At 41.9% G+C, this 25,091-nt stretch overlaps 3 protein-coding genes across 4 annotated transcripts; 2 read left to right on the top strand and 1 right to left on the bottom strand.

Annotated features, from left to right (window-relative positions):
* The first annotated feature begins 1,355 nt into the window (after positions 1-1,355).
* On the top strand, positions 1,356-6,651 carry LOC125020236 (ankyrin repeat and MYND domain-containing protein 2-like). Of its 2 annotated transcripts, none has more exons than XM_047605566.1 (10): positions 1,356-1,613; positions 2,191-2,255; positions 3,458-3,596; positions 3,706-3,804; positions 3,880-4,040; positions 4,539-4,753; positions 5,040-5,148; positions 5,382-5,510; positions 5,597-5,720; positions 5,850-6,651. In XM_047605566.1, the coding sequence occupies exons 1-10, from the start codon at positions 1,547-1,549 to the stop codon at positions 6,026-6,028; spliced, it is 1,287 nt and encodes a 428-aa protein (XP_047461522.1). In that variant the 5' UTR covers positions 1,356-1,546; the 3' UTR covers positions 6,029-6,651. The 2 variants fall into 2 exon arrangements, with proteins under 2 accessions (XP_047461522.1, XP_047461521.1); XM_047605565.1 differs by having other exon boundaries at positions 1,357-1,613; positions 5,040-5,175.
* An 8,742-nt stretch (positions 6,652-15,393) lies between these two features.
* LOC125020154 (sclerostin domain-containing protein 1-like) lies at positions 15,394-18,188 on the bottom strand. The gene is made up of 2 exons (XM_047605441.1): positions 17,953-18,188; positions 15,394-17,818 (listed from the first exon to the last, which is right to left on the bottom strand). Exons 1-2 carry the CDS (start codon positions 18,146-18,148, stop codon positions 17,385-17,387), a joined length of 630 nt encoding a protein of 209 aa, XP_047461397.1. The 5' UTR covers positions 18,149-18,188; the 3' UTR covers positions 15,394-17,384.
* Positions 18,189-20,020: 1,832 nt separating this feature from the next.
* Positions 20,021-24,384, top strand: ssr2 (signal sequence receptor, beta). The gene is made up of 6 exons (XM_047604594.1): positions 20,021-20,106; positions 21,079-21,239; positions 22,689-22,787; positions 23,222-23,330; positions 23,420-23,497; positions 23,824-24,384. Exons 2-6 carry the CDS (start codon positions 21,085-21,087, stop codon positions 23,932-23,934), a joined length of 552 nt encoding a protein of 183 aa, XP_047460550.1. The 5' UTR covers positions 20,021-20,106; positions 21,079-21,084; the 3' UTR covers positions 23,935-24,384.
* The last annotated feature ends 707 nt before the right edge of the window (positions 24,385-25,091 follow it).

Genomic DNA, 25,091 nt, shown 5'->3' with positions numbered 1-25,091 from the left:
CCCTGGTGACTGGCTGCAGTATAGGTTATAAGCTCCATGCTAGTGGATGGGACACGGAAATACACGTCAAATAATTATTTTATAGGATGATTTCAGTAATTTTAGGTAGTTGATACAATACTGATGCATATTTAAGTGTTTATTTTTCTGAGAAGTTTATTTTTAGTTAGTCCGTTAGTTATTTGACGCTATATAAACAGGATGTGACATCATGACCACTACCGCATGGCCGGGATCAAGTTTTATGTGTTGTTTAATGTGTTATAGTGCCACCTACTGGCAGTTAGAAGACACTGCCTCTGTAGGTTTTTACAACCATATGTACTTAAACCAGGGGTGTCAAACATAAGGCCCGGGGCCCAAAACCGGCCCGTCACAGCATCCATTCTGGCCCGTGGGATGAATTTGCAAAAATTACACTGAAGATATTAGCTGAAAATTTTTTGATAAAATAAGAAATTGCACTTGAACGTTGCACTTCTTCAGAAATGTAATGTTGTTCGTTACATGTAGCCGTACTGTTTGCACGAAAGCAAAGGGAAACATTAGGAGTTGTTGTTATTTACCAGGTAATATGCTATTGTGTTACTGGTCCGGCCCCCTCACATCAAATTGGGATGTATGTGGCCCCTGAACTAAAATGAGTTTGACACTCCTGACTTAAACCCTGCAATAACTGCAATTCAGTTTTCATTTTTATTCATATGGGCGTCCATAACAATACAAATTGTCTCAAGACAGAAACCACCCCCAGAGCAAGCACTAAGGCAGCACTGGCAAGGAAAAACTCCCTTTTAACAGGACAAAACCTTACAGAACAGAGCTCATATGGAGGATCCATTTGCCTAAGACTGGCCAGAGAAGGGAAGAGAAGGAGAAAAGAGCAGCAGGACATCTGCAGGTTAGAAACACACAACTTCAGGCCGGAGGCAGTCGCACGAAGCTGAGAGGGTTAAACAGTAGCAGCACACAATACACAAGTAGTAGCACCGAGGAGAGAGAATATGAGCTGGATGCAAGAGAGAAGAAAATAGAGGACAGGTGGTCAGTGCATCAACCCCCAGTAGCCTACGAATGTAGCAGCACAGCTAATCGATGGTTCAGGGTCACCTGAGCCTACCCTAACTATAAGCTTTATCAAAAAGAAAAGTCTTAAATCTAATCTTAAAAGTAGAAAGGTTGCGCAGTGTATGTGTTTTACAGCCGGCAGGGGCTGCACTTATGGAAATGGAGCTGGACATCCGCACTTCAAATTTAGGATTTCTAAGACTTAAATCGAATGACAGTAGTAACACTCGCTCCTTTTCCATTGAGCATTTTTACTCAAACCAAAACAGGTGTCCACCCTCCCCTACTGGCTCTTATAGTGGTTTGTTCCTGGAATGGCTCAACTCTCAGTAGTGCGGGTTGTGCCCTCTGGGGTCTATTAGTCCACTTGCTGCAGGCTGAATGGTCAGCTGGACCGATCAGCAGGGTAAATTACAATATATCAAATCAGGGTAGGTAAGGCTCAGAAGCATCATCAGAGCAGAGCAAACCACAGAGGATGGCTGCACCGCAGAAAGGAGATCTGTCAGCCTCAGAGAGGAAGATTCTGCAAGTTATTGCTGCTGGTAAGTACGTTCAAAGATGACACTGCTTTTAGTTGTCTTTTCAATAAGTTCTCTGTTATAAGGATCTTACCGTATTCCATTGAAACTTGTTATCTCGTACCATGTAAACGTCTAGGGACAATATCAGCTCTGAATGTTAGAGATAAAGTCAAGTGCATCAGTAATTTCTTTTGGAAGTACATTTAAGCTGGAAAATATGCAATGTAATATTAAATGTAGTCCTTTAGTCAGGTCATAGAACGTCAACTAAAAAAGCGAAAATTGTCTTCAGTTCCAGTTCCAGCTGCAGTAAGTATAGAATAAAGGTCACAGGAACAAACGTATGACATCTTTCTTTTAACGAAAAACTTTATTTCCAAGAAACTCTTACAGAAATTACAGACCCACAAAATATAAGTTTTACCAAAATCCATTCTGAGTAGCACAATAGTCCTGCAGTACTAGATCACACAACTCTTGACAGGACTTCAGTTACCAAAGAAAAACAAAAAAAAGTCAAAACTCAGAGATGGATTTGCACAAACTCTCCTCTGTTGCTACTGCTTCCGTTTTCACAGAGATACTTTTTTACACGCAGGTGACGTACAGGAGGCCGCTCAGCTGCTTGAAAGCAATGAAGTACGGGTCAACTGTTTGGACGAGGTACGGAAATAAAAAGGATCAAGGAGGACTGCTGTAAAGCTGCAATGTCAGCATTTGCATTCTATTATACAACACCATCTGATAAAATGTGTGTTGATGAAACGTGTCTGCCCCCTCCACCCCCCCTCCAACCCCTCCCAACTCTCCTCCTCCACCAGCAGTTATGTCGCTGTAGCATATGTTGCCCATTGTGAGGGAGACATATGGAGACGACTCTTGAGAGCCAGACATAGTCCTCGATGGTATTCCATAATAGCATCACGCCTCTACATGTAGCTGGCAGACGGCTGTAGACCGCCTGTCTGTCAGAATCAGGTGTCCTGATGGAGATGCTCATCACTGCCCAAGGAAATTCAAAGACTGTGTTTATTGTTGAAAATCTAGAGTTTCTCTGAGGATTTTCACACGCAATTACAGAAATCCTGCTGGCTACACCTAATAAACTGAATAAAAAAATATGATAATATGTGTAAAATGTCATATTGTAGATGATCACAGAACCCAGTCTATATAAAATAATGATATATGTTTAAAGTCAGTTAGAGTTTCTATCATAATTCTTGAAAGCTATGGGTCATTTACAGAGGCAGCATGATGTTAGCATGGCTTTGAGGCCCGCTACTCTCCCAAAACACATTGCTGAGTGATGTTTGCTCGAATGCTGGGAATCGCCAATGTAGGATTTAACCTGGTACGCCATTTATTGGTGATTTGTGAGGCTGGTGACTCAGAACTTACTCTCCCCAGTGGAGGCAGACGAGAGCTAGAGATATTAAATCATTATGGATTGTTAAGTGGATCTGCACCTGAATAATACTCAGTACAACAAAATCCTTGGTCTCGAATGCATTGAGAAGACATTCTTTATTTTGAATTTAGTAATCTGTTAATCTAGTTGTTATTATTTTAGTAAAATACTGTGTGTAATCAACTGTGCTTCCAGTATAAAGCCACCACATTACCTGCCTGTCAGCAAACAACAGGAACAAAACAAGCAAAGATTATTTAGAATGTCAAGAGATAGAAACTCTTCTCAGGAGGAGATGGAGACCAAATGAGACTGCAGAATAACAATGTCAATGCTTGTTGCCCTGTCCACACGTGTCAACCAAATTATTTCTCTGCCTCAAGTCAGTACCTGCTTCTTCATGCATATGATCCAGCTACTCTTGCAATGTTGTCTGTCTCATTTGTTTCTTAAGCACGGCATGACTCCACTGATGCATGCAGCCTACAAGGGGAAGGCAGATATGTGTCACCTGCTGCTGCAGCATGGAGCCAACGTCAACTGCAACCAGCACGAATACGGTTACACTGCCCTCATGTTTGCCGGCCTGTCAGGTATAATTGTGTGTCACCACGTTCTGTTTAATTGGCCTGGATGAGTCATTGTATGTGCAATGTAGGAGCGCAGTGCTAAATGTCCAGCCTCTGCTTCCACCTCCTCAAGGGAGGACTGATATCACGTCCATGATGCTGGATGCTGGAGCAGAGACAGATCTGGTTAATTCTGTGGGTCGCACCGCTGCTCAGATGGCGGCGTTTGTTGGTGAGACGGGCAAAGAGGGCGAGGATGGTTGACGATGATGATGAGGGATTCCTAACCTGTGAACTGTCCCTCCAGGCCAGCACGATTGTGTAACGGTGATCAACAACTTCTTCTCACTGGCGAGGCTGGAGTACTACACCAGACCACAGGGTCTGGAGAAGGAGGCCAAGCTGCCTCCCAGGCTGGCAGGACCCCTGCACAAGATCATCATGACCACCAATCTCAACCCGGTCAAGGTGAAGCCTTTTAACGTGGCTGATTGAGTTGCAAATATTACTCTGATGACTCTAAAACCTGAGTCATGAAGGAAGAGTCTAAAACACAAGGCCCTGTTTCCTTAATCGTAAGACCAAACGTGGAACATTTGGTTGGAGAGGTATCTTAGAAAAAGACCAAGGCTGTTAGACATGAGTAAAACATGATAAGAATAAAGGTGCTTAGTATAATATATTCCTTTAGACCATTGGTGACTGTTATGATAAATGACCACAGCTGTCAGGGCGCAAGTCTGTGTTCCCATTATACACGATTAGCCACAACATTAAGACCACTGGCAGAAGAAGTAAATAACATTGGGACAATTGACCATCTTGGGACAATACAATGTCCTGCTGGAAAATTTTTGGACTTGGCATTCATGTGGATGTTACTTAGACATGTACCACCCACCTAGGTCAAACCAGGTAAAACCCAAACTGAGACAAGTTTGTCTCACCAGCTCTCTCATCTGTCAGATAGTCATGCTGGTGAAGGAGAACCCCGTGCTGGTGGACGTGGCAGCTCTGGAGAAGTGCTACCAGGTGATGGACCTGCTGTGTGAGCAGTGTGTGAAGCAGCAAGACATGAACGAGGTCCTGGCCATGAAAATGCACTACATCAGCTGCGTGCTGCAGAAGTGTCTGACGTCCCTACAGAAACGAGACGACAAGCTGGACGCTCTTGTCAAGAGGTGAGGCTTCTGTCAAGAGGGATCCGTAACACAAGGTTTTCAAACACGTGTCTGCATTGAGCCTTCCGAGTCACTGTTTGGAACGCCCATATGCACGTCTCACTTTGTCCCATGTCCACTTTGGAAGTTCATCGCACAGTTTGGCATCATCAGATTTAGAGTGCTGAAAACAAATGGCAGCAAAATGGTGCAAATTAAATTGAAGTTTAAAGTTAAAGAGCCAGCACAATGAGTTAGATTCATCCTCTTGGATCTCCTAACTCTTTTTTTTTTTCTGGGGATCCAGCCTGCTGAAAGGGAGAGACAGCGATGGGTTCCCACACAACCAGGAGAAGTTCATTCGGGAGTGCATCAGAAAGTTTCCTTACTGCGAGGCAACGCTCCTGCAGCAGCTGGTGAGGAGTATTGCACCGGTAGAGATCGTAAGTGAAGAAGATATCAGAGAACTGAAGTGTAGTACGAAGGTCTGCTTTTAGGAGAATGGCTGTGTTTTAAGGAAATGAGGAAGGATAGTGTTAGACCAGTCGTTGCTAATGTCATACAGTCGTACATTTTTTGCTGAGTAAAATCTTTTTCTTTTTAACCACTGATGATGTAACTTCAACTTGCCGTTGCATCTTGTTACCAGGGCAACGAACCAACAGCTTTCTCAGTGTTGACCCAGGCCCTGACAGGTCAGATGGCTTTCGCAGACGCTGACTACTGTGTCACATGTGGGGAGAGGGGTGCAAACAAGAGGTGCTCCCTTTGTAAAGCGGTAGGTCAAAGTCTGTTAAAAGCCAACATCTGAGATATAATTCTGTTGCATTTGAGATCATGGTCCCTTTTACATTCTTCTTCAAGGTGACTTACTGCGGCTTGATGTGCCAAAGGCTCCACTGGTTCACCCATAAAAAGATGTGCAGATCTATGCAGGAGCAGGACGCCGACCTGGAGAAGGACACTCCGAGGTTGAAAGAGCTAAAAGGTTCTCATTTTCGATATGCGCTCTACACCCGTTGCCTCTCAGTATTTTGCAGATTGCCTGTGGATTGACATCCAGAGAAGATGCCCCGACTTGAGCGCATTAACTCTGTGTGTGTCCGCTCCCTGTTAGATGATGAGAGTGACCTGGTGATGGAGACGGCCAACTTCCTCCAGGAGCTGTGTCTGCGGGCTGAGGAGAAGGTCGCTGCTGCCGGAGGCTGCCCAGCAGACCTGCTGGCCTGTCCCTCCGCCTCTGATGAGGGACCGTCCAGCGCCCAAGACAGATGGAAAAGCCAGCCGGAGCCGTAACGGAGCAAAAAAACATGTTAATGGAATCCATCCTGTTTATATATATTTTGTACACAGTTTCAGGATAAGTACACTGCAAAAAAGGAATTTCAAGAAAGCAAAATATATCTTATATTTTGTTCAGATACAAGAACTTATAAATAAATATTTATACAAAATATTTGTCAAGCAAAAAAAGCTTGACCCCATTGGCAGATTTTGTTTTCTTAATATAAGATGATTTTGTTGAATAGAAGAATATTTTGCTTGGTTCCAGTAATGCTGTTTTTGCAGTGTGTACACACAGCTCCAGAAATGTAGTTTCGAATAGCACATTAGTATTGTATGGTTAAAGTAAGGGATAGTGTTCTTAGAGCAAACAAACTATGTTTAAGCTTTAATAAAAGTTTGACTTCAAAACCGTTGGTTGTGGTTGGAGAAACAAAGGCAGAATTGGATCATTTCTCTCATTTCCAACCTGTTAATCCATTTTTGTATCATGGGTTGTAATATATTGTAGTGGTAAATAGAGTGATGCAGCCGTAGTTGCAGTTATAGTGGTTGTGTGTGTGTGTGTCTTGTCAGCCATGTGTAGGGTTAGTGTGTTATGTTTATGGTACAGTATTACACGCCTGAACGTGACAATAAACACAACTTGAATCTTAACCCCTTACTACTTTGGCTTTTTTTTTTTTTGCAGAAAAATGCCTATTTAGGACATACCCAAAGTAAACTGAATGCTGTTCATGAACAGTTTAGAACTCATCCATGGTCTTGGTCTCTTTTGAAAGCCAAGACGCTGAAGTTTCTATCACAAAAATAGGAATCACTCTAAGTGGGATCGTCCTTGAGGAATCAAAGTTCTCACACAGTTAAAAATAAGAAGTTGTTGCGTTCACCTGATTTTTTATCCAGTTCAAATTGCATATAAAAATGACCAAAACTGAGTTTCTTTTACCATTTTGTCTAAGGGCATAACCAAGGATTTCCAACTCGGAGGAATTATATTTTATAATTAGAGTAACGGACACAGAGTTAGTGAAGTAAAATCACTTTTTTTTTCATTGTTTCTCATTTGAAAATTACTTACAGACGTCTGACTCCAATACGCACTAGTCTGTCTCACTGACTGTATATGCTACTATATCCCACTATACTCTCTGTCTGCAAGGAAACCATACCAAACCTTTTTTTATAGCATATCATTATTTAGAGCAGCTCATTGGCTACATGAAATGCCAATCATCCACTAAGTTGACTGCAACTGGTTCAGCCTGTGGATGAAAGATTCTTTCCAGCGCTGACTCTCATTGGCTTCTGAAGGCTGTTGATGGGACAAAGTAATTGGTTCAATGAGGTGTCAATCAAAAGAGTTCAGCGGCGATTTAAAAATTAAACACTGGTAACATTTGTGTGTAGTTTTTAATAAAACATGAAGATTGCGACTTAGGGATACTTATGGATAATATTCATTGTGAGATCAATATGAGGCTTTTCCAGTGAGTTTTTGCTCGTTTCTCGTTTTTATTGTTTTGAACAAAATGTTTTGGTTGAATCCTATAATGGTTTATATCAATGAAATCAGAAGAAAATGAGCTTTCCAACAATGGCATATAGCATGCAGCATTTACTCAAACACAACTCATGTACAGAACTCGATTTGTTCAAAAAAACTACTGCCGTCCCATATATGACCCAGCGGGACAGAACTACTTGCTGGATTGGGTTGAAAAATAATAATTTAATATGGCTGAAATTGAGTTTGTTATCTTAGAACTTACAGCAAATTTAACAGTATATTAAATCACAAAGTCTTAAATTAAGTTTGTGTAGGCAAAATACCGTTTTAACACAAAGGGGTCTCCATAGCGTAAACTCCATTACAGTCAGTGACCTGAGCAGAGACTTCATATCTTCCTGTTGATGGTCTCCCAGAGCTCCCTGCGGACACCTTCAGCTTGAGTGGACACTCTGAACGCATCCTTTTGCTCCTGTTAGCACTGAGATCATTAATTATGAGGATTAGCATGGTGGTGCCTCATTGTGAAAGGAGAACATATTTGTCTACATTTTGCATCCTTGACTTGCTGTGCAGTCATAAAGGTTGTTTTTTTCTTTACCATGCAAACCAACTGCCATGGATATCTCTTCTTCATTAGCATGGTCCAACAGTGCTACCACACTGGACTGTCACGCAGCTGCACAACAGACATCATGTAAGTGTCCAACTGCTTTTGAAACCATATCATTTGGCAGTATGTGTGAAAAGAGCTTAAAGAACTTTAATGTGGTATTGAAAATACAATACAATATGAAATAAGGCTGACTACCGCAATAAATTGTCAAATATCTGAATGATAGTTTCAAACTAGAAGTTATTTGTACATCTGCTTATTAATTAATTACCCAAGTTTCACACCACTTTGTGGTATTTTCTATGTTAGCCATGTATGGTAAAATCTGAATAATCCTAGTTTTCTTTAGGAAGTAGGAGGGTGTTCCTGTTTGCTGCACAAATTCCATGCATTTTTTAACATTGATGTAGTTGTGTGCTCATTCCTGCAAATCCCAGCAGTAGTTAATAGTTTGCACATGTCTACCCATCAACGTCTGATCTGCAGCAGAGGTAAATATTTTGACATGTCTGACCTCTTAACTTCCAAAGCGGGTAAAGCTGGTTTCGGTTTTCCATGCTGTGTACACATACACTGATCAGTTACAACATTATGACCACCTTCCAACTGTTGTCCCTTCCTGTGACTCACCAGAGAATGGACATCTGAGGGTGTCCTGTGGTGTTTGGTAGCAGAATGTTGTTTGGCTCGTTGCTATGGGGTTGAGGTGTCTGGTCTGGTCTAGGTGGTACATGTCTAACATCCACATGAATGCCAGGTCCAAAGGTTTCTCACTAGAACACTGAATTGTCCCAAGATTATCAGTGTTGTTTACTGCACCTGTCAATGGTCATAATGTTATGCCTGATTGGTGTAGGGTGCAATGATTACATCGAGGTAAAGTGTTTTTTCCTGTCTTCACCAAATTTATTTCTATGTGCAAAAAGGTAAAAGGAGAGTTTCAGTAAGCCTCTGTATAGGTGTATCAGTCCAGTTACAACACTAGATGGCAGCTTTTCCTTTCGTTTATGTTCACAGTGAATCTTTGAGATTAAGTACTTTCTTATCGGCATCTATATTTATGCCAACTGAGGAGAAGGTTTTGTTAGACGAATATGTGTCATCACACACATATTCCTCTTCCTCTAAATAGGGTTGAAATAATCCCAATGTCCGACTCTAGCCTAATTTTTTTTTCTTTGTTAGTAATTCATCCCATACAACCTTTCAAGAAAATTTCCCTCCATTTTCACTTTGTTCGTTCTCACAGTCCATCATGTAAACTTGAATGACACTCTAGAAGAGACATTTTCTGAGTGATGACAAGTGTTGCCAGGGTATTAAAAAAAAAAAAGAGGGGCCTCACTTTCTCACACATGATGAACATCCTTCGGCGACGCATTACATTTCTTTAGAGCTCTGTCTTCCTGACTGTATTGTTCTCTTTTTTTTTCTTTTTTCTTTTTTTCTGCAGCTCTGCTCCCGTGGGTGCCCAGGGACCCCTATCACAGCAGCGGGCATGGTTGCTGTCACGCTGATTGTCAGGCCCCGCGCTCTCATTGTCTCCCCTCTCCTTCGATCTCAATGAGATTTAAAGATGGTCAGACGCTCTGTTGGGTCAAATAACTTTAATAATCTTCTTTTTTTTGTCACTCCCTTCTCATCCATACCTCAGCCTCGATGATGTGATGTGACAAACATCGCTTTTTGGGGTAATTGGAGATCATTTTGAGAGCAAAAGAGAGGAAAAAAAAACACTCTCTGCCTCTGTGTAACAATAATGGCATGAGCTGGACAGTTTTGGAGTGGATTTATTTTCAGTGCTATCAAAGGGGAGACGGGGAGAGTTGGTGTAAAGTCACTGTCAGAGAGCCCTGGGAAAGGCTTGTAAGCAGACACCGCTGGTCTTAGGGGCAAAGTTTCGGCAGAATGAAGGTGGAGAAGGAGGCTTTGTCTTGTTATCGTATGATTTGGATAATGGACGTACACATACATCATGACGGTGAGCTCATCCGCACAGCTTCAACTAGATGGGGCCCAGGCAGGAGCACTGAGCCAGGGGATGGGATAGTGTCGAAGCATATGTCCTCAATCCTGCTGTCACAAGATTCCCTTCGTCGCATTTAAAGCCGCACAAATCTGAAGGAAACATGTCTGGTTTAAACGTCGTCCTGCACCTTCCTTTACTAAACACGCGGTAGTTGTTTTTAAACGGTGAAGGTTACTTTCCAATGATGACAGCAGTGTAACTACTTCTCTTATTCTCAGTATTTCTACACAAGGGTGCAGATTTGCCTTTGGAATGAAACGGAAAATACTAAGGTTGATTTTAGGGTAGGCTTTACAGAATACAGTGTCACATATTTAATGATTTGTATACGTTTGTTTTATTAAGTTGTTTTCTTATTTTTTCTTGGTGTTAACCTTCGCTGTTTGAATGAACAGCTACCTTTTTTTTAAGGTGTTTATATGATTTAGACATTTATGGAGGATCAGGCTCACTGTAACTTTATTCTCAGAATTCCATTTTTTTTTGAATTCATAAAAAAAAAATTATTTGGAGAATTCTGCCTTTTCCCTCAGAATTCAGATTTTGTTTTTGCAATTTAAGAATTCCGTCTTTCTTCTTTTTTTTTTTTCTTTTTAACAGTGACCCCAATCCTCTTCCATATATATTGATTTATGTGGTCTTGTAGAAGCATTGTATAACCAGTGTCAGTCTTATCATAACAATCATCACCAATAAGGTGTTTAACTTGAGGGGTGAAAAAAAAAATAATTCCATCTAGCACATAGCGGAGCCATACAAGTGAAAGCTGTCTGCTTTGGGTGTATAGGGAGAACTGCAGTACAGACGACATAATAATTTGTGTCAGCTCTTCTTGGGACAGTGCTGGCAGACATTCTGAGGACGGAGGTAAAAATGACTTCAGTGATAATGAAAGACCCTGAAACAGTGAAAGTAAAGGGGACGTGTCCAGTTATCCCAGTGGAAAATACAATCTTGTTTTTTTCTGTCAAAAAAATAAATATATATTTGGGATAATTTGGGATATTATACAATGTGTATGATCCATCTCTATCCATCTCTTGTGGTCCACTATATGAGACTGTTTTGAATCAAATCTCTTTGACAGAGTGCTCTGTCCTGCTGTTGGCTTTTAACTTTGTGGGTCTCCCAGAAGACGGGAAGAAGATTCTCTTTGTCATCTAGTCATAAGAAAAAGAGATTTTTACAAATGCAGGTTAATACAAGACCCGTGTGCATTACCTGTATTTTGAACTGTAATTTAAGAGCATGCTGGTGCTAATGCAGTTTTCCGAAGGGATGAGATCATCAAGAAAACAACAAGGCTATCAAATGCTCCTTGAGCATTCTGTGAAGTCACCTAATACCTGATGTAGAACAAACAGCGAGGCTTTTATGTTCCTCTGTCTGCAGGGGTTCTGTGTACGTTACAATAAGACAGCCTCGTGGAAAAGAAACCCTGTATTCTTAATGTGCGCCCTAATGGGCCATCTTAGATTTATCATTACCACTTCTTACTGCTCGGCTCCCTTGTGAGGATCAGTGACATAACATGTGTTTTAGTATGGAGAAAACAACTACAAAAATCCTGCTGCATGCAACATGTAATGTGTAATATGTTTTTTTATCAAACATCTACATTAACTGTATCCTGTAAATCTATACAATAGCATTAAAAAAAATGATAATAATAAAGAAAAGTTGATATAATGATTTTAAATGCCAATGACAAGGATTCACTCCCAACTTCAAAATACCTGGTACTACTGGTTTAACTAACTAAGAGGGGGGATCTCTGTGCAAATCTCCGGTGGTGGCAGCATGCTATGAAAGGTACTCCAGGTGTCCCTCCTTCCCCAGGCATTCTAAAGCTTGGCAAAATGCTTCAGCACTTCTCCTCCACTGCTTGAGCACATTTCATAAACTTTCAGTTGTTTCATGCCTGAAATTAACAGGTTTGCCGTCAGTCATAATGATTGACTGGAAGTTCTTCTACTGGTCTTGAGTTAAGTTGATCTTATGTTTTGGATGTTTGCATCGGTTTAAGATTAAGCTGTGCATCAGTAGACGTGTGCTATAATTATAGATTATGTCTTTTTAGGGGGGTGTTTCGTGGTCCTGATAAGGCAAAGAGCGATGCTCAGTGTGTTGCGAATTTGTTCAGTGTCTTGTGTGAGGGTGATATGACAGGCGTGAGGAATCGGTCAACCATTTCTACCCTTAGTACCCCGAGGCATGACTTGAAACTACTTCTGACAACCTGACAATATTCGAGAGAGAGGACTCCTTCTGTTTGTCGAACATCTGCTTGTGTTTCATCTACAGTTCCTGATCTGAAAGAGGAGCTATGTCTAATTGGCAAGACTGTCATTTTAGAGATGATTGGATTTTAGGAATGTTGCGGGTTTCCTGATCCTATTTTAGTGTTATAGTTGTTGCTAGACAGAACTTTCTTGGCAGAAATTAGTAAAATGACCAAGTGTTTTATGAATCCTTTTCTTAGAGAACACCCTAACCCTAACCCTAACACCATCCAAAACCAGTGAGAATCTACCACCTAGATAATTATTCTCCATTATTGTTAACCCCCATCCTAATACCCTAATTTGTTAATACCCTAATAAATGTTGGCATATGTACAGTGAAAGCTTAAATTCAGTCATATTTCTTTCAGGAACACTAGCCTATTGCAAGCAGTATTGCCATTTGATCAACACACATCCCGGAGGTCCTCTAGGGCTCAGATGGACAAACCCTTGGATTGCCTGCAGTTGCAAAGCTTGTCAACAACCGATCTGTTGCCAGCAGTTGTCTGTTTTTGGTTAAGTTTACTTGTGTTTTCTTGTGTTCCAACTACCTAGTATAGGTAGAGTAACCTCTGTGAGCCCTCAGGACAAAACACAGACCTTGGGCATTTCCTAAAATTGTTACTCCGCAGGCAAACAGTGCAAAAACAGTACACAGCACAAACAAGTTGAATTGATGTTCCTTGTCTTTTGTCTTCTCAGACCTGCTTTAATAGCAGCAGCAGCATTATAATTGGATTTAGCAGAGAGAGCCTGTGTGGCGGCGAAACACAGCGCCCCATTGTTTGTTGTGGGTGCTCTGAGTGTTGTGGGTACGAAGGCATCCTTCGCTAACATTCTGTTTGAATGAGAAACGGGTGTGTCTGCAGCACAGAGATTAAACTCTCTTTCACTGTTTGAGGCTATTGAGCACGGAACACGCAGACAGCAGGCACCTTTCACAGCTTCAAGCCTTGGGACACCGAACAAAATGGACCTTTGTATGATTCCGTTTTGGTCTTTTTACATTGCATGTTTGCAGAAGATGAATTTCTACAGCTTTAGATGTGGCTCCCACCCTCTCTTTGATGTATAGAATACAACAAAATTCCAGCAATATGATTCATAATGATTAGCACTTAAGGTAGAGGGGCTTTATGGGCTATAGTCTGACTGTGACCCAGCAGGGGCACAATAGTGTCTCATGTTTATCTGCTGCTTGTTCTGGTCTGGATTGTTACCACGCAGCTTCCTTACACTTCTTTGTCGTTCACATCCATGAGTTTAAAAAAGCCACCAGTGTCCCCGGCGGTACTGTTATCTTCCTATTCAGCTATGTGTGAACTCCGCAGGCCGTTATGTGTTTGTTATTGCCAAAGAATGACAGCGCTCTATCAATGTAAGATACCGGGGTTTGGCAGGATGTGGAGTATAATCCGGTGGTTAAGCTGTGCATAAAAAGAAATGTACTGTAATTACAGGTTATGACTTTTTGGATGTTTCATGGTCCTGATTGCGCAATGAGCCATGCTCAATGTGCTGCGAATTTGTGGTTATTTTCATGTTGATTGAATAATAAGTAAGCTGTAGCTGCATGAAGGTCCTGAAACTCGCTGTTCAGTGCCTTGTGTGTGGGTGCTTTGACAGGTGTAGAGAACAAACCCTTATTCCCCCTGGTCCTGCCTGACAGTGTAATCAAAAAAACAAAAAAAACAAAGTAACATTAAATTTTGTATGGCTTAATGAGCAACAAGTGAGTCATTGAACAGCAGAATGAATGACACTTGTGTTTCATCTACGGTCCTCATATTTGGGTATGGATGTACAATATTTCCACATCAGTATTCACCATTGCCAGAAGGTTTGCTGTGTCTCCCAGCACAGTCTCAAGAGCATGGAGGAGATTCCAAGAGACATGCAGTTACTCTAGGAGAGTATGACAGGGCTGTAGGACTAGTATCTGCTCCTTTGTGGAAGGAAAACTTCCAGGGCCCTACAAAATGACCTGCAGCAGGCTGATGTGAATGTCTCCAACCGAACAATCAAATGAAGACTTAATGAGGGAGTCCTGAGGGCCTGATGTACTTAGTGGGCCTGGTGCTCACTGCCCAGAACCGTGGAGTTCGATTGGCATTTACCATGGATCACCAGAATTGTCAGGTCTACCACTTGGCTCTTCACACATGAGGACATGTTCACTCTGAGCTCATGTGACAGGCATGAAGGGGTCTAGAGAAAATGTTATGCTGCCTGTAACATCGTTTAACATTACCAGTTTGATGGTGGGTCACTGATGGTCTGGGGAGGGACAACACCCAGACTGCCATTAGGTATCCTGATCATATTCTTGGATCCACTGTCAGACACTATGTTGGTGTAGTGAGCCCAGGCTTCAGAGGATGGACATGGCCCTTGTGAAGATGTCCTGTTCAATCTGGACACAGAATGTTTTTTTTTTTTTAGTAGTTCCTAAATTGTTTTTGTGTGTGTGTCTTTGTCAGACTGCAGACTACATTCTGCTGGGGGTGGCTGCTGCCATGAAAGGCATCTGCTCTCTAGGTGGGTGCTACATGTCATGCACACAAATGAATTCCAGGTCCAAAAGTTTTCTTGCAGAATACTGTATTATCACAAGATGGTCAATGTTATTTACTTCTCCTGACAGCGGTTGTAATGTTGTGGCTGATCGGTGCATGTTCTTTATTATTTGCTAACAAAGCCCATTGCTTTATAGGATAATGTCATGTTTGTTTGTGGTATCAGCTAATTTAGCTTTATTGTGTTAATTAAACATAACTAACTTGTTTTTGTTGGCGTTTATCAGGTATAGTGTTTGTGAAGTTTAATACTATGTTGAATATATGAATGTAGTATGTTGAACTCTGACCGCCATATGCCGGTATTTCAGTATGGGAATTATCAGAGTAAAGGCACAGATTCCACACAATTTGAGTAAATATATTTATTTCCACCTTAGTCAGTTTCTGCTACAACTATACAAGTCCCACTCAGAGGTTGTCTGAAAAAAGTTTTCTTTCTACCTTCTAATCAACATTCCTAGACTTTATCTTGTTCTGAAGCCCAGTCACTATTACAACAGGATATAAACCAACAAAAGGACATCAATCCTTTTCACTCTGCAGGTAACACAAGTCAAACATCCTGTTATCATCCAGTGCAGGTGATTCTTTTCTTCCTATCTTTGCCCACAGTTCTCAGAGGGGGGAGAGAAGAAAAAAATGAATGGATACATGAGACAATAAAGCATGTTGCCGCAGCTGGAACAAGCCCCAGTAGCCTGGAGGTGAAGGTATCCCCTTCACAATAAAACAAAGTATGGCAGCTGTTGAAAATAGAGTTTCATCACTGACTAATGCGTCTGTTGTTAGGGAGTTCCTGTTTGTAGTGAGGCTGTCTGACATGCCTGCAGCCTCATGTCAGACCACAGACTTGTAAACAATTCTCATTATTTCTGACAATGACAAAAAAAAATCATTAAAAAAAAGAACGTTTAAGTAGAAAAATAAATTGCATACTATACACTCTTAAAACCCCTACTTTACCCACACATTGTACATTACATTCATACTATAGGCTATTTGGATATCACTCTATAATATATAAATCTAACTTCACATTAGAAATGTTTATAAATCACGCATCCAATGCATCGGTGGAACATTTACTATGTAATAGATCATAATTTTTTTACATTAAGTTGCTCTATGTCAAAACAAGCTGGTAAGCGTGACACAATGAACCCAAAGACCTTTCTGAAGCAAACCAAGCCCTCATATTGACAGACAGCTGTGTGTAACTACAACGTGTTCTTGTGTGTTTTGGCGGGTGTCAAGTGACATGCACGCTCTGATGGAACCCGTCACATCTTTTGGAGGTTTTAGACCAAACGCGTGAGAGCAAATCATTAGAGGCATTTTGAATGATATGCGGTTTACGATTTTCGCTAACGTAATGAGGACATTAATTAACTCATGAGGAGATTTGATCGCATCAGTAAAATCTTCACTGGCAATCTGTTTAATTAGGTCATATTTTCATTTATTTTCCACCAAAACATCCGATGCTACAAAATAATGCCCGATCGTACTACGTTGTAGTGACGCTAATCAAACTTCAGTGCTTTGTACACTCGTCACTTGCTCCAATCACCTCCCTGTGACCCAGCGAAGCACTTTGTTTCCTCGAAAATAATAATAATAAAAAAAACAACAGAACATTTCCTGTGAACATTATCCAACCAGTGATGGTATGACTCACTGGTGTTTTCTACCATGCTTAAGGTTTGACTAAGTGTAAAGTAATAACACAAAATCTACTTTCCCATTCTTCCCTACAGAATAAGAGGTCTTACATTTTGCTGGATGCTGCTGCGGTATTTCTCGACTAACAGCCAGGTGCAGTGACTGTGCACCACACCGTGCACCGGGTTTTGTCATCACATCGGAGTTAGTTTGGTTTCGTTTGAAGCTATTGTTCCTGTACAGAAACCAAAGTCAGATCTGTGGTCACTGACCGTATCCGCAGTGCTGAATGGATAGGTTTCTCATCAATAAACAGTTCTACCGTGTACACATGAATTGTTGCTTCAGCTGAACAAATGAAATAAAACATGTTAACGTGAGTCTTGTTGATGATCATTCACAGGAGAGTGGTTTCCATCTGAATGGCTCACTCTCTGAAGTAGACCAGATTATATTAATCCAAATGCCGGATTTTGGCTATAGACTCAATTTTACTCACTTTTTTTTATGTGTGTGTGTGACAATAACTATAATCTACTTTCTCTCATTTCTCATCTAGCCTGGCCCTTAAATATCCGGTTACTGTTTGCACATTTAAAATGAATCCATCCATATCCAAAGTCCTGATGAAGACGGGAGTGGCTGTTTGGAGTTTCTCTTTGTAACTGCTGCTGGATTACGTGGGTTTTAGTTTTCAGGCTGCCTGCTGCTGGCTGTCACCTCCTGGAGCCCAGGCTTCACCTGGCTTTTCTTCTGTTGTTTGCTGCTGTGGGTAGATGTGTCCTTGTGTCCTGAGTCATTCTGCTGCCTTGTGTAGCGCTTGCATTTGCACGAGGTCACCACGGTTATCTTGTAGGTCCTGGAGCTCCCATCGTGGCACTGCAGTCGGATTCGCTGGGTCCTGGTTCGGTCGATGACACAGCGCCACTCTTGGGCGTCCCGGCGGCTCCAGTACCTCCCAGTGTAACCGCTACTGCCAATCCAATTTGGCAGCAAGTGGGCTGGAAGACACTCCCCAGCACAGACCAGCTCCTTGATGGGGTTCACGCTGGTGCACTGCCCATCAGAGATGTACTTTGTGGACCTCAACTCTCTGCAGCCCACTTGGCTCTGGTCTGGGCCTGAGACACAGAAACGCAACTTTACTGACAATGTCACAGGTAAATTTTACACATTTTACAATATATATATATATTATGAAGCCACACCATTTCCCCGTAGCCTACTGTAATCATCCAGAGCAGTTTGGACTCACCACTGTTCCCTGCGTCCACTGGTCTTCTTCCACCGTTCCTTGCCTGGTTTGCGTCTTCTTCAGCCGGCTGTTCCTGGGTGTCCATCTCCGGCTGGGGACTGATGGACTCTGTGGCATCATTGTGAACAGCTGGGCTGCTCGTGCTCAGCAGAAGAAGGAGCGCAAGGAGCTGGATTGATCTGGCAGGATGAAGCATGACGGCTCCTGGCTAATCTGAGAGCTGCTGTCAGTTGAAATATCACACCTGATGAATGACTTACCTGCTGCAGTTGTGCCTTATATATCCCTCACTGCAGCAGCATTTTATGAATGAGCTGGGCACACCCACCTACACAGCAGCCCGCTGGACTTCAGTGACTTCAGTTGCTTCCACATTGTCTGGTTACTCATTGTCAGTGTTTGAGCTCACAGCACATTCAGTCTGAAATAATGGAAGCTACATTGAATTTATGACTCCTCTTTAATACGAGTGTGTGGAAAGGACTGTGTAGGGCTTTCTTTAAACATGATAGTGTGCATGAATAGACAAGAGGAAAATATACCAGATAGATAGAGGAAGGTTTGCAAAAGTCAAGGGATGAGAACAATGAAATGGTGATTCTGGTCCCCACCTGCTGATGATGGGACTGAAGACAGAAAAATTATAACAAAGGGAACAAAGTGTGTTTACTGAAGGTCTGGGAGACCATCAGTGGAAAGATACTCAAAGAGTCTTCTGGTCTTTGTAGGACCAAAACTGCTGGTTGTCACTGATTCCAAAGGACAATTTAATAAGTTCTTTAATTTATAATTTGTTTAAATTGATATACATCTGCTCAGTTGCTCTGGAATCTCTAACTCTAGGTACTGTATATTAAAAATTATACTTTATATATCATACAAACCCCTCACAGGTCATTGTGATATTATTGCAGAGATGTATTGGCTTTTTTTTAAAAAATGAAAGAAAGAAAGAAAGAAAGAAAGAAAGAAAGAAAGAAAGAAAGAAAGAAAGAAAGAAATCAGATATGCAAATTTGGTCATGTAAAACTGTCTCAAAACATAGTGTAGTTTATATATCTGACTGCAGAGGCTTCAGAGACTGTCAGTATAGAACAGGGACTGTTTTGCAGAGGGTGGAAAGGAGGTTATTTGTCTCCACCTAGTGACTCGTGTGGTATACTATATTATATTATATACTGTATATGGTCTGGCCAAGAAAAATAGTCATTTCAGTAGTACTAGTGTAGTATATGGTCCTTTCCATTAGTTTTTTAGTATTTGTTTCCTTTTTTGGGGATGTCTATATAAAGTTTAAAGGTTAAAGGGTGATGTACCAGTTGTCAGTCCATAAAATTGCTAGACCTTGTAAGGAGACAAGTTGGGTTTGTGAATGGGGTTCTTGGGGATAAGAACCATATATAAGGGGTCTGTAGGAGCTGAATGGCAGAGAGGATTCGACGATTGGCTGGAAGCTCTCTCAGATTCGGCTGTGATTTTGACATTGTTCTATCTTGTAATAAACCTTTTTAAATACAAGATAAGACTTGTCAGCGGTGATCACTTCTTTCTTCAGCACATCAATATACAACAGTAGATTACGACCCTTTTGCTAAATCTACTAAATGTAGTCATTCTTTTCTTCTTCTGACTGTGAGGAAACAGTTTTTAGTCAAAGCCTACAGTGAAGGCTTCACAGGAAACAAGGACCTACTGAACTGCTAAGTGGTTTGTGGCTGTGAGGGGAAGTAATATATATGTTACTGTGATAATAATAATAATTTTTACTGTATTAATCCTCGAGGGGAAACTATGTTGCTGCTTTGCTTGCTCAAGGCACTGCAGCACAGGCATGGGGGGAGGTGCCAAGCTGCACTTTTAACCACCACTTATCAGCTCCCCAAAACATCCCCGACTGTCTAGCTGATCGGTCGGGAAAAATGATAATTTTCACACCTTACAACCGCAGTCTAACAACACGGTACAACCTCAATTCACGTGATTTCACAATTCGAGGCACTGTCGCACCTCCGCCAGGACAGCAGGGGCGCTGCAGTCTGCAGCCTTCCTCAGCGCTCCCCCCGGTACACGTCATGTAAAGAGTGACTTAAAGCTTGTGAGCATGCGCCGGTCTGGTTCCTTCAATATCTGCGGTTCGAAGACGACTACTGGACGGTAACAGCCTTTATTACTGATTCTGTTCATTTTACCAACTGCGTTGATTTACCGATTTAATTATTTATAACCAGACATGTTAACATTGCCGAGGTTACACCCTGCTGTGTACATTTAGACTGTAAGCGGCGTTTTTATTGTAATTTTGTCACTGAAGGCTAGCATAGCAATGAGTCGACTGGTCCACGTAAGCGTCTGTACCATTCAATGATCGACACCTTGGCCCGAAGCTAAGCTGTTTAAAATGTGACTCTTTTAGCTCAGTTTAGTCATTAAAACGCTCAACTTATTGAAGGAAGAGCTCTCTGATGTCAAATAAAACACGAAATGCTGAAATAGCACGAGTTCGGTTCATATGAACTGTTACAGATGTTTTGTGGCGACGTTGAGCTCTTTACTGGATAAATTCCAAAAAAGTTCACCTCATGCCTTCTAAGCTAACAAAATCATTCATCTCATCAATCACCACAGTCCACATTCTTATGTGTATGGAGCAGGGGTGTCAAAGTCATTTTAGTGCAAGGGCCACATTCAACCCAGTTTGATCTCAAGAGGCCAGAGCAGTTTTAATTCAAACAAGTACGTCATGTAAGTGTTTACACTTAATGATCTGCACTATTTTTTACGCATGTAATGAACAACGGGACATTTCTCAAGAAGAAGAAGAAGTGCAATTTGTGTTTAGTTCTTGATTTCAGTGTTGTGTTGTGATCACAACTTTCACTAAAACTGTGAAACTGAAACCTCGCTATAGCGGTTACATTTCTTTTCAAAAATTGCAATTAATGTCTTCAGTGTCATTTTTTCACTTTGCAAACTGTTCCCTCAGGCCAGATTTGACGCTCTGGTGGGCTGCATTTGTCCTGCGGGCCATATGTTTGCCACCTGTGTTATAGATCATGGGCATTTACTGGTCCCGTCTCCCCAGTGGTTTGTCATTTAGTGGGTTATCGCTGCTTCTCTTCTTTCCAGGTCATCATGATGCTTCCCGTGTTTGTCCTTCTGGTTTTGCTCGGTCTGAGCACAGGAGAAGAGGGGGCCCGTTTACTGGCCTCCAAGTCCTTACTGAACCGCTACGCCGTGGAGGGACGGGACCTCACCCTGCAGTACAACATCTACAACGTGGGCTCCAGGTCAGTTATCCGAGAGAGAGAGTTAATAAAGACACGTGCAAGCTGCAGAAACTCAAGCAACATTGTGGATGTCTCGTCCACGTGTTGGGGGCACAGCTTCCCTGTACTCAAAATCTGAGGAAAAGCTACTGATCACCAGATCTAGACAAACATATGCAACACTGTATGGTTAATTTTAGGGCTGCAACAAATGATTAGTGGTCCAGTCGATTAGTCCGTTGATTAACTACTAAATAATTAGCACGAATCTCTCAAATAAACTTTAAGTGATAAACGATGAATGGATAGGCCCAGTATTGATTCAAAAATATGAAATTTCATTGTTTCAGCCAGCAATATACAGGCACTCTGCATACTATACACAATCTATAATGATGCAGACGCTACAGAGCGTTTTGTCATCTAATGAGTTTGCCCCATCTGCATTTCACTGTACTTGTATATTGGCAATAAAGACATCAAAAAATGAAAAGAAATCGCACTGACCTAAAAAAAAAAAAAAAAGACAGAAAAAAAAGAATCATGTGTTAACTGTGCCAGTACAGTAAGTGCAGTGTCGCGCGTAAATGGTAGGTCGTAGTAGAGGCCTGTGATTTCCTGTTGCGGCCCTTGAGAGAGTGTTATCCAGGGTTATCCACGATGGATAACAGCTTGTCTGGTGCCCTCCTCCCCAGCGCCACTTCACAAGTCTCCAGTCTGCAGCCAGTTACGCAGCCAGCCTTTCTGAGTCTGTTGCTGTCACTGTTTCCCCCGAAGCAGAACAGACTGGTGAAAGATTTCCAGTCTGTCGTGCTCTCATGAATTAAGATTTCAAAATTTTACCAAATGTTCAGATTTATTCAGGGTTATTAGTAAAGTTATTTTTTTTCTGTATCCTGTCATTAATTCGTATACACAGTGTTGAGGGTTATTTAACTTCAGTGACCTTTGCTGATTGAAAGTGAAAATGCAGCTGTATTATCTTGTCGAGTTTCACCCTTCACACTCACATGAACACACAGTACACCGATGTAGAAATAGTGATGACATCATTCAGTCAACTTGACTGGATCAATGGCTGCGCCTCAGGCAGCATATAATCATGATTTAATCAGCATAGTATCTCATTAGAATGGGTTGAATAAATGTGCTGTAACATGCTGTAACTACTGCTTTGCCTACGAGCTGAGTGCAGAGACCGTGTGCATCGTTCTGCACTGAACACAAACCCTGTGCTTGCTTACTGCATTTGTCAGCTCACGCAGGAAGTGGAGACACTGCAAAAAAGAGCTGTCATGATGGATAAACTTCTGCTTCTCTCAAGAAATAATTAACGTTGATGAAATGCTTATTCGTTTGTAACTCTGAGCCATGTGCAAAATGCAGCAAAGCTTTTAAAGTAAGTGTTGCTTCTGAGCATTAATGTTCACATAATCTAAGTAAACGTCCTCCTCTCGTCTGTCTCTACAGTGCTGCCCTGGAGGTGGAGCTGTCAGATGATTCTTTTCCTCCAGAAGACTTTGGAATCGTTTCAGGCATGCTGAACGTTAAATGGGACAGGATCGCACCGTATCCTTGAACACGAGTGTCTCAATGATCTTCTCACCTCGCAGCTGGTGTTGGCTTAATGGTGGTTTAATGTGAGAAAAACTGTCCATCCCTCTATAACTTGTCAAACGTTTGTATAACAGGAAGCTGCTTTTAGCTGCTTCACTTCCATCTTACAAAGACTACTACTGTAAAATGGCTTAACACCACAAAACCTGTAACCGTGTTAAAGACTGAGAATGATACAGTTTGACAGATGAAATGCGAAGCAGGTCGACACCACACTTGCATGCAAACACTTTTTGAAATGTCAAACTTACCGCCACAAATGGCAAACTACAGAGTGGGCCAGCTTGTTTATTGCAGTTTATTATTCTGTTTAATTGATTTCAAATTTGCATGGTTGGACTTTTGATCTTTTGTAAGTCGTTTAAGATTTAACTCAGAACTTTCAGAGCCAGCAATGTCTCGCACACGGTGGTGCTGCGCCCCCTGAAGGCCGGCTACTTTAATTTCACCTCGGCTTCCATCAGCTACCTGGCCCAGGAGGGAGGACAAGTCGTGGTAAAAGCACTTAATTACTTCAGTCACTCAGAGCTGTACGTGATGTGAGGAAACTGAGGTGTTTTTTTTTTTTTTTAAACGTCCTGTAGGTCGGCTACACCAGCGCCCCTGGACAGGGAGGCATCCTGGCTCAGAGAGAGTTTGACCGGCGCTTCTCCCCACATTATGTAAGTGCAACATTCAAAACTGATTTGTAGGTTCTTCCCAAGCCGACTGATCTGTAGTAATCAAAGTAAAGGCACAAGTGTCACTAATATAAATGGGTTGGATGTGGAAGTATCTGTGTGTAATTGAATATAAACTAATTACCACGGCAATAAAATGGCACCTAAGTATAGATGTTGAAGTTATTTCTTATTCCTTGTCCTTGTTGTTTGTGACGTGACACTGAAATTCAGAAATGACAAAGAAATGCATTTCCCTGTTTGAACATGCCAGTTGACTCACTCTCCCATGCTTCTGTTTTTTTTTTTGTTTGTTTTTTTCCTCATAGCTGGACTGGGCTGCGTTTGGCGTGATGACTCTGCCCTCCATCGGCATCCCTCTGCTGCTCTGGTACTCCAGCAAGAGAAAGTATGACTCACCAAAGGCCAAGAAGAACTGAGGCGTCCCCGTCGCTTTGAAGGCTGGGGTCGGCTCAGGGAGGGAGGAGACGCAGCTTAGTGGACACAAGACCTCTGGGGGGAAAAAAAAAATAGAAAGAATTGTACAGTGACCAAGGAACACAATTGTGATTTGATCAAACATACAGGGTGGTAAAGACTGCAACACTCTGGTGCAGGATGTTAAAAGTGGAAGGTGGAGATCCTCAGCGGAGGTTACCAGAACATGAGCGTTTACACGCGACCTGCCTGTTCTCATTAACACCTAAACGGCCATGGCATCACAGCTGCCGGCCAGTCCTTCACATTTGCAAGCAGGTTCATGCATGGTGAGCAATTACAATGGCTGGTACTACTACAGAATTTTGTAATTGTGTGTAATGAACTGAATTCAGATGTGAAATTTCTAGCCTGATGCTAAATTAAAAAGGTATTTTGTTTTTTTTTTCTAATCTGTGTCTGATCAATTTCGGTTTACTTAACATTTTTTCAGTTTGTGTACCTTGTTGTTTTCAGTGAAGCCACAAAAATGACATGGCATAATACTTTAGAAACCGGTCAGGACATCAGAGAAACAATTAAGCTCAATAAGTGGGCTTGTTACACACTACAATACACCGTTTGACTGCCAAAGCTCCACTGTAGAACTTTTGACATCTTAATTTGAAGTCTGTGTGATATTTTTGGAACGATAGTAAACTTGAAACCCAGCTTGTTTTGGCCTCTCGTGGCCACGCAGCTCACTGGGGGTGAAGGGGCCTAACATGAAATAAACCCAAAGACAGGTTTCAAAACGCACAAAGGTCCCCAAATACATTACAGACCACGTGACCTTCACAGAGTGGATTAAAGGTGACCTGCTGCACTTGAATGTTCAGTAGGTGCGCTGAAGATAACGGTGGCTGGCGCTGAGAAACCGGACGAATGGGTGAAAGAGTGAGGTGGATGAGGGGAGGAGTCGGGAGGCCAGCAGAGAGCGCCTGTCTGAAAGGAAGGAAGTCGTGCAGGTCCATTGTCAAAAAACAGGGGGGGAGTGAGGTTAGAGGTTAGACACAGATGCACACAAAACCAAGAAAGAGTCAAAACAACTATAGCACTTTGAGCTGTTGAGACCTGCACACAGATGTTGAAGTCCATGGACCGTGAGGGTCTGGTTTGG

Source organism: Mugil cephalus, chromosome 14 (genome assembly GCF_022458985.1).
Source record: "Mugil cephalus isolate CIBA_MC_2020 chromosome 14, CIBA_Mcephalus_1.1, whole genome shotgun sequence".
NCBI classification, from domain to species: Eukaryota; Metazoa; Chordata; class Actinopteri; order Mugiliformes; family Mugilidae; genus Mugil; species Mugil cephalus.
The sequence above is the reverse complement of the archived record's forward strand: the minus strand, read 5'-3'. Positions and strand labels throughout refer to the sequence as shown.

Coding starts and splice junctions, on each gene's coding strand:
- LOC125020236 (XM_047605565.1), top strand. CDS start 1,547: ATGGCTGCACCGCAGAAAGGAGATCTGTCAGCCTCAGAGAGGAAGATT. Junction 1,614..2,190: donor TCTGCAAGTTATTGCTGCTG/GTAAGTACGTTC, acceptor TTTTACACGCAG/GTGACGTACAGGAGGCCGCT. Junction 2,256..3,457: donor GGGTCAACTGTTTGGACGAG/GTACGGAAATAA, acceptor TTGTTTCTTAAG/CACGGCATGACTCCACTGAT.
- LOC125020154 (XM_047605441.1), bottom strand. CDS start 18,148: ATGCTTCATCCTGCCAGATCAATCCAGCTCCTTGCGCTCCTTCTTCTG. Junction 17,819..17,952: donor AGTGGACGCAGGGAACAGTG/GTGAGTCCAAAC, acceptor TCTGTGTCTCAG/GCCCAGACCAGAGCCAAGTG.
- ssr2 (XM_047604594.1), top strand. CDS start 21,085: ATGATGCTTCCCGTGTTTGTCCTTCTGGTTTTGCTCGGTCTGAGCACA. Junction 21,240..22,688: donor ATCTACAACGTGGGCTCCAG/GTCAGTTATCCG, acceptor CTGTCTCTACAG/TGCTGCCCTGGAGGTGGAGC. Junction 23,498..23,823: donor GGCGCTTCTCCCCACATTAT/GTAAGTGCAACA, acceptor TTTTCCTCATAG/CTGGACTGGGCTGCGTTTGG.